Source organism: Lissotriton vulgaris, chromosome 1_1, assembly GCF_964263255.1.
Source record: "Lissotriton vulgaris chromosome 1_1, aLisVul1.2, whole genome shotgun sequence".
NCBI lineage: Eukaryota > Metazoa > Chordata > Amphibia > Caudata > Salamandridae > Lissotriton > Lissotriton vulgaris.
Genome location: NC_141685.1, coordinates 1,559,914,614 through 1,559,928,623, shown reverse-complemented (window position 1 = coordinate 1,559,928,623; position 14,010 = coordinate 1,559,914,614). Strand labels below are relative to the sequence as shown.

General features: G+C 43.1%; 1 protein-coding gene across 1 annotated transcript in view; it reads right to left on the bottom strand.

Annotated features, from left to right (window-relative positions):
• The window catches only part of GAS2L3 (growth arrest specific 2 like 3), a 234,627-nt gene that overhangs the window by 14,250 nt on the left and 206,367 nt on the right, over positions 1–14,010 (bottom strand). The window contains exon 9 of the mRNA XM_086918027.1: positions 2,364–2,471. Coding sequence (XP_086774153.1) covers positions 2,364–2,471 — 108 coding nt within the window. The remainder of the gene's footprint in view (positions 1–2,363; positions 2,472–14,010) is intronic.

Below are 14,010 nucleotides of genomic sequence, written 5' to 3'. Positions count from 1 at the left end.
AAGTTAGAGGTAGATCTGGTGCTCTCGGCTTCATTAACGACAATCCTGCCCAAGGGACACATAACGCAGATTTTGTCCACATGACCTGGAACTGTGAGAAAATAAAGGGATTCTGGAGATCAGTATACATAATCCTCTCTAAGATGACACCTTTAGACCTTCTCCCAAAACCTGAAGAAGCCCTAATGGGCCATGTCCGGAAATATTCCGGCTCTACGCTGTTATACCTTAATTGCTCTGCTACTGGCTAAGCAAGAGATTGCACTGCATTGGGGAGATAAATTTACACCCACCACCACAGCATGGTTAAGTAGTCTTGTTTACTGTAAAACTAATGGGGAATTGTTTGTATCTACGTTTCCAGCAACGTCAAGGCCCAAAGACATCTGGAACCCCTTGAAGGGTTACCTACAGGAACTTGGGTCTGCTGTTTCAACCCAGCCACCCCCAGGGGTTGTCCCGACCGGGGTGAGCTGATTATGTCCTCCTATACAGTGTCTCCCCGGAAGGAAGTTAGGTAATTGAACATTAGATTACTTGGCTATTACGCTTGTATATCCTTTGTCTTGTAAAATTATATTGGACCATAATGTCTCTTATTGCACAGTATGTCCTATTGATTACTTGTTCTGTTCATTGTTTGATGCCAATGTTGACACAATTGGCAATGTGGTAAACTGTAGATGAAAAATGTTAAAGTAAAAAAAGAAAAGATGGAACACACTGCATATTGAGGTATACACGCAAGATGGGATCCTTCGACTTTGTTTTTTCAGGCTTATCAAGGCCATGCATTGGTCGTATGCAGTGATACTCCACGAGCTGACCGTTATTGTGATTACCCCTTTTCATTTGTTCCAGGACCATGATGCATTATTCTTATGCCGGGTGAAACGAGCATGCAGTACTCACTATCTTTATATACGGAGGGACCCTCTGTTGAGCGTGCACAGACATACTAGGGCTATTACTGCGACCGCACGTGTAGGTTACAATTTCGATCAACCTTTGCGGTCTCACATGATCTTAGAGCACACTGTGCTGAAGTGCTCTTATATTAGTTCTGTTACATAGATGCACCAGCAGGGTATACGGTGAAAAGTCCTGCTTCCAGTAGGGGGTATACAGATTTATTGTAAGCTTTTCCCATACAGAGAAAAGTATCCGTTTAAACAGCTGGCTGCTTATATCCAGACCTGCTGGTTTTTCTTCTACACCTTTTCGGCTTTGAAAAAGTCCATAGGACGAAACCCATGTTGGCTGCCAGTTTTTTTGCACTACATTGAGGAGCAGGAAATCAGAAAATTACAATAACAGAAAATTTGGAATTACTTCTTGTGATTACTAATATGGTCATTGCCCTATAAACAGTATGGACTGATCTTTGTGTACCTCGGCATCTGTGTACCTATTTGTATCTCTAGAGAGAAGCCTCTCTCTAGAGTGTGTCTCCTCCTAGGTGGCAGGAGGATTATTCCCTGGAGAGCACCATACTACACTATTCAACTTACTATACTATTATCTGGATGACCTTGTAGGTAGATGTGCATTCGCAAGTAGGCATTGCCATCGTGTGCGCTTTTACATTTGTGGACCCACACTGAGAATTTGCCAACATGATTAATTCTGAGTGTTTGTGGAAGCTACTGAGATTTTCTCTATCAGCCACAATTACGGGTTTTGAGGACCTCTCATTTCGGTGCATGGGCTGCAGATATGTGAATTGCATGGTGGGGTGGAAGGCACATCCTAGAGAGGTAGGCATTACCCTTAATTTACCCAAAAATATCCTCCAGAAATGTACATAGCCCATTGATTTAATAAACCAGCACGATGATAACGAATGAAAAGACGGATGCAATTATTAACTGCCCATGATCCATCAATTCCCTTTTTCATGGACCTGTCCTACTCGGTGGTATTAATCAGTTGTGTTCTACAAACAGCAAATCCCCCAAAAACCATAATGCACCCACAGTCAAACTCGGACATTAACACGAGATCAATTCGCATTAGACTGGAGGTTGGGGCAAAACCTTAACCGGTCAATGTTTATTCAATGCCATTCCATGGCTAATGAGATTCTGGTATCTGGCCTGTATCACAGCCGTTGCTTGCAAACCCTTTTTCCTGCCACACTACCTCCCTCAGCCCGAAGCAGGCTTCTAAGCCAATAAACGACAGGCCTAAATCTTATGAGGGAGTGTTTACTTTGCAGGGGTAGAGAGACTACTCATCCTAACCACCAGCCTCCTCGGGGATTTACAGATCTCTTCCCCGAGTAGCCTAGTGATGGAGTAGACCACTTAAAAAAAACACAAGAAATGTAAATCTTTATATTTGTGCAAGTTGTTTATGCTTACCCTTATGAAAATAATTTTATCCCCCAAACGGTAGCGTCCTTCAGATAAATACTCTATAGAAAACTGACTGGAGCAACTGCAAGGCAAATCATCTGCTATATGTTTAACCTTAAGAAAAAAGAAAAAATATGGCCAGAGTTATTTATTTGAACATTGTGTAGGTGGTCTGCACTCCATTTCTCCTATTATTTACCTTTTATTTAATCTGAACAACATTTTTAACCAGTTGCGTGCTTCCCTGGGTTGTGCAAGCCCAAATGCACCAATACTAAGTAAAGACATATGGGGAGCGCGTGGTAACACGCTCCACTCCCAGGTGCACTGCTTATGAGGATGCCATATCCAACTCAATTTTAAACCATTCGACCTCTTCGCAATTTTATGCAAATTCTTCATTAATGTTCGTCATTCTGTTATCATCATATTCATCAAATCCACATATTTATCGTTCTGCATTTCGGAAACTTCTCATACTTCCATGTGTCCATCCAGACTTCTTTTGGAAATAAGATCCTAATACACTGATTGATTCAGAGCAGCATTCTTTTATTTCTTTTCAAACCCAATGCATTTCGGGCTAAAATCCAGCCCTTCGTCAGGGGTAACTGTAAACGGACAATTACACATAATAAGCATGAAATTAGTATAAGATTCGGCATATATATTGTGATGCACTGTGGGGAACGTAGTGTAGTTGCACAAAATGGCATGAGTGAGGCTTGGGGAGGAAGTGGGTGGAGTAGGAAGTGGTTAAATCCCAGGTCTGCACACGTGTGAGACGTAATTACTTGCAGCGCGTAACGAGGGTTGAAAGAGGTGAAAGAATGAGCAGGTATGTTAAGCACGAGAACGGTGTTCTATTTCGTTGTATAACCGTGTAAAGATGACATGAAAGTTTTTGTAAAAGGAAGGTAAGCATAGCATAGTTCTGTTTAGAGGGTGAAATGCACAACAAGGGAAATAGCACCTTTTGAGTAAAACCGCATTGGTTAGACTTGTTTTTTGATGTAATGCTGGTTAAACTTTTTCTCAATGCCTGGTAAAGTGAATTCACTAGGGGTGACAAAGCAGATTGTTTAGGCGGGTGAAGGGTCGACTAAATTAACAGTTTTAATCGAAGTTATGGACTGGGGCAATCGCACGCTTTGTGTATTTATTTGATATTGCTGAGTACTGAATGTTAGACAGCTTGCATTTGAAATGTTTTTTAAAATAAGACTATAAATCAAATATTGATATTATGTGTAATTGTCCGTTTACAGTTACCCCTGACGAAGGGCTGGATTTTAGCCCGAAATGCATTGGGTTTGAAAAGAAATAAAAGAATGCTGCTCTGAATCAATCAGTGTATTAGGATCTTATTTCCAAAAGAAGTCTGGGTGGACACATGGAAGTATGAGAAGTTTCCGAAATGCAGAACGATAAATATGTGGATTTGATGAATATGATGATAACAGAATGACGAACATTAATGAAGAATTTGCATAAAATTGCGAAGAGGTCGAATGGTTTAAAATTGAGTTGGATATGGCATCCTCATAAGCAGTGCACCTGGGAGTGGAGCGTGTTACCACGCGCTCCCCATATGTCTTTACAGAGTTATTTATTCACATTTTGTCAAACATTCCACTGAGTAGGAATTGTATGCATTCGTTAAAGTTAGGTTACATGGTTTCAGTACAGTAACCTTGCATTCACCTTTATACTCTTACAGCAAAATAGCTAGTATTCCTCACAGTCCTTTCACCGCCCCATATCATCACCATGCAGGCCATAATTGAAGAAGGCTGGTTCCATTTGTGTAGAGAGCTTGGAAACATCCCACACACTTCTACAAGTACAGATACTTGTGTAATATCACAATTATGAAAGCGCTCTAGTGGCTTCATGTTGACACCGCACAGATAGAAATGTAAATCTGCAAAATCTCAAACAAAAAAATGGCAGTTTGCACAGCAAGGATTATTTATGCTGTGAATTGAAAGCACCATAATTTTAAATAAAAAAAGCTGTGATCTCGTACACCGACAATACAAGTACATAGGAATAAATAAGTAAAGGTCATTTTGCATTAACTTCCTCCTCACAAAACCTTGCCTCCACCATTTAACTAAGACCAGGTACAATCTAATCTCTTTTCTCCCATTCTTTACTAGAGTCTTGAAAAACCGCTCAAATTTCCAGTACTGAATCTTTCATAGATTCACATGCTTGTATCTTACCTGTCGTTGAGGTGGGAGTCCCATGGTAATTAGAACTAGTAGTGTAAAACTATTTCATCTAGGTCTTTTATAATTGCATTTTCCTATAGGATTGAGTAGCAATCCACATCATTTTGTAAATGACCAAAGTCTGACCAATCAGAGCAGAGCGCTCACACTCCCATCCTGTGCAGTGGCTTCACACCTCAGATTTCTAACTGCACATTGTGGAAAAGGAGTCCCCCTGAGTTCTGCTCAGTTTGTTCCTCACAGACACTATCTTTGGTTAGTGAACTTCAGGAGAACTCTTTTCATTTTATTTTACATTTCTTCCTCTCATCTGACATATTCTGGCAACATGTCAGAGGGGTTAAAGAAGGGGTTATTTCGATCATGTAAGAAATGTGGGAAGATGAGGCTGTTCTCTGTTGAACCTCATAAAGGGTGCTTATATAGCATGCACCCTACCACAAGCCCAAAGTCTTCAAATATTGCAGAACATTTTCAGCCAAGACCATAAATGATCAGGAGGCAAGGCTTTTAATATGGCTCCAAAAGAAAAATGTAAAAAGAACAGTTGATGGACAGAAAGCAGAACAATGTCATACAATCACCCCAGTACAGAGATCTGGGACCAAATCCATAGTTTTTTTGCTCACCATGCCATTCCAGTTTGGACCCAGCCATATGCAAATCAGTCTTGACCCTGCGCCCAATAGCAACAGTCCAGCCCGAACTGTCAGGGCAGGTCCTCCCTGGACTGCAAATAAGTATCCTAGGACCGGCTTAAAAAACTCCAGACTATCGAGATGACAAACCCTGCCCAAAGGATGTCATAAAAGAGATGAATCAAAAAACATACCAATGAACCACCAAGAAATATCCAAAAAAAGGTGGAAAAGAGAAGCCAGTCACAGAAAAGGTTATTTCTCTAACACCTCAGGAGAAAAAGGGTCAAAAGGTGTCCGCTTCCGAGTACTCAACACTTTTTGAAAAAGCTTTAGCCTCTGCAAATGTCAGAGAAACTGCCTCACTAAAATGGGGCAAATCGTCCAAGCAATCAACGACTCTGATAAAGGCAAAGAAGTCTATCCGATGAAACCCACTATAACAGTGTCTTCCACCTCATCTACGATTTCATCGGTGAGACGATCGTCGACTAAGAGTCTGCCTCTACCTCCATCTACACACTGATGTCAACTCCGCCAACGCCGCTTTATCTGACAGCGAAGACGACGCCTATTCACCCCAAGTCTGTCTCGTTGTCCATCACATCGTCGACGGCCGTTGCTGAACCAGTACCAAGGCCAGAATTGACGTCACCTAGCAAGGTGCCACCATAACCACCAGTGCACCTGCTTGAAATGGGGAATGCAGGTAATGAAGAGGATGATGGTTTGTTTGGGGACGCCCTTAGTCCATCTCAACTTCATGTGAAATGCCAAGAATCAGATGACCATGATGAGCAAGAATCACAATATATGTATGGTAGTTTCTCATTTAGAGACAGACTACAGCAAACCAAAAAGGTTGACGATTACGAGGATACCTTTAAGGTTCAACAGTCACAGGAGCCAACAATGAAAATACATGAGGCACTAGTAAAGGACATTAGCATGATGCTGCAAGACTATCATAAAAGGTTTTCCTCTAAGGTGGACACACCTTCTAAACCAGAGGGGCCAGAGGTGACAAAAAACCCCTATCTCACCAGCCCACTTCAAGGGTGCTAATGGCCAAGATACTCCACACACGACAATTAGAACAAATCGTTATCCACGATGACTATGTGGATCAAGGGAAAATGAGAGTGAACCCTAAGAAGAGGAAATACCGCAGGACCAAACAACTACTGGGGATGATGAATTGGACGACTATGTTACCCCCATATCTGCTCCACCAACACCTTCAGGTGTTAGTTTGCCACCTGACGACTTTGGAAGGTTCCATGCTCTATTAGAAAGAGCTGCAAAGCATTTTGACCTCCCAATGATAGTGCAACAAATAGTGTGCTTCTTATATGACTTTAAAGAGTCCAACAAAAAGACAATACGCTTGATTCCAATTGTGAACTACATTTAGAATGGGGGGGCTCAGGGCCATGAAAAGTGACACCACAGATGGACAAAAAAATAAAGACCCAGAAAACTTGCCAGCCTGCCTAGTAAGTCACCCTAAACTTGTCTCCGCAGTAATACAGGCGGCACAGAGAAGATCAATAAATCCGGCTGCACCATGTTCAGCCCCCCTTGGCAAGGAGGACAGACGGCTAGACAATATTGGGAAAAGATTTTCAGCCATGGCAGCAATTACAATAAGAGTCTCCAATGCCCTAGCCATCCTGAACAGGTGTCATCAGCAACTGTAGTCAGATCTGGCCAATTACTTAAGTCTCTGGCAGAGGACAAAAAGCAGGAGGCAATAACAATTTTGCAAGAAGGCGAATGGATTTCATCGGAAACTATCGATACGTCAATGGATGTGGCCCTCACAGGTTTCAGACAGATGACAGGGGCAGCAGCCTTGAGGAGACAAGGGTGGAAAAAGGCAACCTCCTTCCGAGCAGAGGTGCAATCTAAAATATTGGACATGCCTTACAGTGGTTAAGCTTTATTTGGTACAAATGTTGATGAAGTGCCACAATCCATAAAAGCCGACACAGACACTGCCCGTACACTGGGAATACCTCAACAAAAGAGATCATCATAGCGAGGTTGTAGAGGACGAGGTCAATACTCCTTTCGTGGTAGACTCCAATCCTATAGATACCAATCATACCATTAGCAAGCGCAGGGTTATCACCAAACTTACTCAAAGCAGTACAGACCTTCCCAGGCTTCAGCTGATGCCAGGCAAACAGGAAAAAAATGGGCTGCAGCCGCTACAAAAAGCCAAGATTCCAATAGAAAACAGTGACAACAAAGTACCGCCAGTCACCTCAATGCCTCCACCTTCCTCGCATTTCAGAAACATTCTTCTCAACCGCTTCACAAATTGGACAGGTGGGTTCTGGATATCATAAAGTATGGTCAGATCCTGGAGTTTATCCAGAACCCATGTACCATCCACCTGCCAAAAGATCCAATCAACATCTTTGAATATTAAGAGAGGAAATTCGGTCCCTACTTACCAAGGGAGCAATATAAGTCCCACAACCCTGTATACACACAGGTTTCTACCCCCAACTTTTTCCTCCTATGGAAAAGGAATAGAAAATGGAGATAGGTGTTACATCTCAGAATGCTCAACAAATATCTCAAGAATCCATCCTTTCAAATGATCATGATGCAGGACATAACTCACTTCTTGAACCAGGGAGATCACATGATATCATTAGATCTCCTGGACACATTTCCATATCCCTATTCATGTGAGGCATAGAAGATATTTGAGGTGGACTTTTTTCCAGAATCCATCAAGTGCTGCGGAAAAAAAAAAATCACTCCACACCTTTCAAATCAGACCAACTTCTGTTTGCTTTTGCACCCCCAACAAAAGATCAACCAGTTTCAAAAGCAACTAATAGCGTGATTAGTATCCACAGCTATCACTGTCACGAAAGAGCGGAAAGACCGCTAGCATCCAAAGTGCACGCACACTCTACCAGAACTGTGGCAACAGCAGTTGCTTTGTTCACAGGAGTGCCGCTGTTGCGGCATATGCAGAGTGGCTACATGGTCTAACACACATCTGGTTCTCAAACATTATTGTCTAGATGATGTTAACAACAATGATGCTGCTGCAGTGGGCCAAGCAGTGTGTTGAAACTTTTTTAAATAAGGTGAGCACATTGGCATTATCGCTAATTTTTCTTAACACCATGTATTCACAAACACCTACGTATATTACCCGCCTCTGTACCAGCTTAATTGAGCCGGTGATGTTCCTTTTTTACTGGTATACTGCTTGTTATTCTGATTCAAGCATGTGAATCTATGAAAGATTCAATACTGGAGGAAATACAAGTTACTTACCTGTACACTGTGGTTCTCCTGTATTGATATCTTTCTTAGATTCGGATGCGACTTATCTGCCTTCACTTCAGTTGTTCACCTCATTGGCATTTCTTACCTTGTAGCATGTGTGACTTTTCCACTCGTGCTTAGAAATCTAAAGTGTGAAGCTACTGCACAGGAGGGAAGGGTGAAATCTCTGTTCTGATTAGTCAGATTTTGGTCATGTACAAAACGATATGGATTACTACTCAATCCTATAGGAAAATGCAAGTATAATTGACCTAGATGAAAGACTTTTACACTACTAGTTATAGTTACTGTGAGACTACCAGCTCGATGATGGGGAAGATGCAGGTTTGTAATTCTATGAAAGATAAAAATACTGGAGAACCACACTATACAAGTAAGTAACTTGTTTTTTCTCATTCTACATGCTATTGCTATTCGCACTCTTTATTCTTCCAATTTTAATCTGGATACCGTTCCTATCATTCAATGGAGAGAATTTCTCAAATTGCTTGTAGGTTTTATATGAATGACAAGTCTTAATATCTACCTGTCACTCCCAACCACCGCAGAAGCACATGGACAAAGTAGTCATACCAAACAGTCTAGGATTGTCTTTAGCAAGATTCAAGTGGAAAATATTCCTGAACAATGAACTCAAAATTTTGTTCAGCCTCATAAGTCTATATATGCTAGAGTTACCTCAAGCCAATGGGCTTTGGAAATGAGCATTGGCAAAGCCAATAGGTTCTGCCTACGCAAGATCTATTGGCTTTGTCAATGTTTTATGGAAATGTTGCACAGAAACATGTGCTGCTGTGCAACATGGCTTAACGTAAGGAAAAAATGGTGTTATGACATAGCAAGTAATTTTTCTATTTACTACAAGCCATGTTGCACAGCAGCACGCCCTACTGTTCAACATGTCTAAAACATATTGATAAAGGCAATAGATACCCAACTCCACCACTCTGTTTATCTCTTACATAGAGATGGTTCTGAAAATGGAAAGCCTCCCAGTTGAATCAGTTGACTTCTCAACAACCACCACTGAAAGCATGTTCACTTGCTTCACTTGTTTAGTATAATCCTGAGATGATTAACACACTTTCTGCTTTCACCGGTATATACTGAATAAAGGTAAAGAGAGAAAGAAGTGGCAGAAGAACACATTATAAACAAACAGAAGGGCGGGTACAGGACGATGTTAACCAAGAAAGGAAAGAAGAGTGACAAAAGTATTGTTAAGTTGGAGAGATTGAGGAGCCCGGAGAAAGAGGTTAGTAGAAAGAATAAGGAAATGATAAGGCAGAAACTGTGAAGAAATCAATTTCAGGCATCTTGCAGACCACAGGTTCAGTACAAGGTCGTGTAGCATAGTGGTTTAAAGTAAGTACTGCAGAGACTGCTGGCAGCAGAATATAATTGTGGCAACATTGTTTTGAGCGTGCATGTAAGATGCAGGTCACTAGATTGAAGTATGTGCCTGCTGTAGAGATCACTGTAATTTGCATTTCAGAAACATACTTTGTTAACGGGGTTTGCATATAACAGAAGTCAAAGTGTCTAATCCCGGTTAGTGTTAGCCAGGTTAGTGTGTTCATTTACCTTATACAGAGATAATTGTGCAAACTCCTTGCCACATGCTGTTTTTTTTGTAACGAAAGGGACGTTGTTTAATGGCTTTCGTCCCAGGCACAGCACAGAATCAGCCCTTTTTGGCGGTCACTGAGCAGCTGTGGGCCACGCCATGGTAGACGAGGGCAATACCTCTGCACTATTCTTACTTGATCTTAGTGCAGCCTTTGACACGGTCTCCCACAAGATTCTTCTTCAACACCTTGAGGAGATCGGGGTCAGAGGCGGGGCGTTGGCCTGTTTTTCTATCAGAACGCTCTTTTAAGGTTCATGCCCCCCCTACCAGTCTAGTAAGTACCCTCTTAGCTGTAGTGTCCCGCAGGGCTCTGCCGTGAGCCCCACGTTGTTCAAAGTGTATGTTTGCCCTCTGGCCCTCCTGGCAAAAGAGCGCAACATCAAAATGGTATCTTACGCGGACAATACCCAGCTGGTATTCACCTTCTCCAGCAACCCTGCTCTGGACTAACTGAAATTCTGTGCCGATGTTCTGGTCATTGCAGACTGGATGGCAAACAACTATCTACAACTTAATTCGGCAGAGACGGAGATGCTTGTGGTTGGCCGGGTCACTCACAAGTGAGACTACCAATGGTGACCCACGAACCTGGGCACTCCTCCCACACCAAAAAACGCAGTTAAAGATCTAGGGGTTCTGATTGACACCGCCCTCTCATTCGGGCCTCATTAAAAAAAGGAGCCGGTACCTGCTTCGGTCTTCTGTGCGACTGAAACCCCATTTTAGGATTCTTTGACACTGCCACCCGTCAACTGATAGTCCAATCAGTTGTCCAGTCGCGCCTGGATTACTGTAATGGTCTTCTGCTTGGCGTAAATAAAACAGTTATTGCAAGACTCCAACGGGTAGAGAATGCAGCAGCACGTACGCTGTTTGCCCTCCCTAGGAAATGTCATACCTCCAACCTTCTTCACCGGCTACACTGGCTGTCAATCAAACAGAGTCCAGTTTAGAACCCACTGCATCACACATAAGATTGTACATGGCCAGGGCCCCCAAATCCTGCAGGGACTTTGCACCCCTTATGCTCCTCTGCGTACATTGTGTTACACTGATCATCTCCTGTGCATCCCACGGGTCCGCCGGTGTAGAGCCGGGGATCGCTCCTTTAAATCTCAGGCCCCTGTACTATGGAATTCCATAACACTGGCTGCCCGCAGCACCCATGATCACTGGGCTTTCAGGAAACAGATCAAAACTTGGATTTTCACTCCCAGCTAGCCACTTTTCCCCTGGTCACCTGTCCGCTAGCACTTGGGACGCCCTGTTGCTGGGGCAGCCATGCCCTCTATCAATTTCCCTAACATAACATAGCATAATAATCCTACAGCTGAAATTACTGTGTTACACTCTGAGACACAATAGCATTTCAACATCCAGCGGCTGGTAAAATAAATACCAGTGAGGACATATTAATTTTAAATAAATTGCATATGTTGAGTGGTGGGGCTTTAACAATGGTTGCAATTAAAACGGCAGGCGCAAAAACAAATGGCGAAAACTCAGAAAATAAAGATAGACACGGATTATAAGATACAGACGTGCTTTAAGTAAACAGATCTCCTTAGCCGAGACCTGCAGCTGCAGAGCTTGTACATCAGAGTCAAGAAGCAGCAAATTAAGCGGACTGATAAATACCTACACTCCAAAGTTGTGAATCACAACTGGGCAATTCCATAAACAGAGCTGTGGTAGTTGCAGTTTGGTATCTTCCTCGGTCTTCTCTTATCAATGCAATGATAAACAAGCAGTGGCATAGCCAATATGTGTCGCCTTTAGGAACTTTTAAGAATTTAGCTAGAGGTATTTATTGTCTTTCTTTTGCATTGTCACTTGGATGTGCACAACAAATGCTTTAGGCTTTCAAGGTCTATGTCAAGTACTACTCATGATTAATGTCCTATTACAACCAGGGACACGTGCAAGGCAGCAGTCTTTCCGTTGTTATCTATATTTTTGTGAAAGATTAAATGTGGTGTGCTGTGAAGAAAACTAGAGGGCGGTGTGGAGAAGAGCAGAAAGGAGAAAGGAGAGTGGTAAGGAACAAAAAGTATGTATAAAATAAAAAGATTGAGATTGAGATAAATCTATGGAAGCCAAGCGAGAGACAGGCTGGGTGAGGAAAGAGGGTGGAGGAATACAAGAGGAGACATGGCAAGAGTACAGATAGAGGAGGGGAAGTGACCTGTTCAGCGCTTCCTGGGGCCCATCCTGGACACAGCAAAGTGTCCAGGCTCCGCCTCTGCCCGCCCTCGCAGGCGACAGCTGTGTCCACCTCCTCCTTGTGGTTGGAGGGTAGTAGGAGTGGGCGAAAGGGCTTTGATCACGCTCACCAGCTGACCAGGGGGGAAGGGAGGGCCTGTGGTGTTAATGTTCTCACACTGAGGGCCATATCAGAGAAGCCAGCACCAGGGGGGCCTGACGTTATCCCCATTCCCCAGCTGAACTTCAAACCACCCGAGAACGAAGAGTAGACAAACAAGCATTTGCAATGCAATAGTTCTGATTGCATTGCAAATGCTTACGTTTAAAACTGAGTGTGGCGCCGCTTCATGGACACCACGCTTAGTTTCTTTATATATTTCTTAACTTTAACACTGAGCACGGTGTCCATGAAGAAGGCGCTGCGCTCAGTGTTGAAGTAAAACAAATATAAATAAACTGAGCGTGCTGTCCGTGAAGCAGGGCCATGCTCAGTTTCAAAGTTAAACAAGATTTACAGCCATATTAGTGAGCTAACCTCCGCTGCTAACCTGTGTGCAATCTAAAAAAACCTACGGTTTTAGGAGTGGATATAAAGTAAATTTTACCTGCAATGTAATTTGCATTTATAAAAGCGCTATCCACCTTGCCAGAGCATACCCCCTAACAGCACACTTTTTTGTAATACAGGGAACGCTTGTCCAATGCGCTCAGGGAAACCAAGGAAGGAAGGGGGTTAAGTATGGTTGCATGGTGGGAGGGTGACCAGCACAACCCCTTTGAAAAAAGCCCAAGCATCGTCAGGGGCTACTAAAAGAAACCCAAGCCCGACAATCTGGAAAAAGGTTTAAAAGAAGTATGTGCGATTTATAGCATAAAAAATAAAAAAATATATACACATTTAGTTAGGCAGCGCATCGTCCTCTACTCTGGGGAATCAGGCAGGTTCATACAGGCGTGGAGGAGGGGCCGTGATGTCCATGAGTAGCCTCGCACTCAGAAAGAGGTGCTGTGTGCGATTAAATCAAAACATTTTAAAAAGAAGCCGCTTGCATGCCGAGACGTTGTTAGTGCATCTCACTCATGTGCAGAGTAAGCAGCGATGAGGGAGGGGGCTGGGGGGTGACGGGTCAAGCTGCGATCCAGTAGGGGGTTGGGAGACAGCATGTAACACCATAAAGCACAGAAATTTTATTATCTAACAATATTAGACATGCTGACCGCGGGTCAGATGAAGCGCGGCGCTCGCTGGAAGAAAAAGAAGGCTCGCATTGGCAGAGTGCTAATGAAAAGAAACACGGCTGTCATTTAAGTATGTAAATTATGAGACCAGATTTTTTTTAATTAAGACAGCGCCCGCCTTCCAGGCGTTCGTGCAGCGTGGGAGGGAAGGGGGAATGGAGCATATTTAAAATTTAAAGCGCAATGCTCCGGTAAAAAAGCACGTTGGGCCCGCAGTGAGAGTAGCTCAGTAAGAGAAGAAAAAAGTGCTTAGCAGCTAATTAAATACACCGTCTCCCGCTGCAAGTAAAAGATCCGATCCCGGTGGGCGGGGCCAAAGGCGGACAGGGTGGCAACCAGGAGGGACTAAAAACTCTCCGGTGCAATCAAAGAAGTACGCTTAGCAT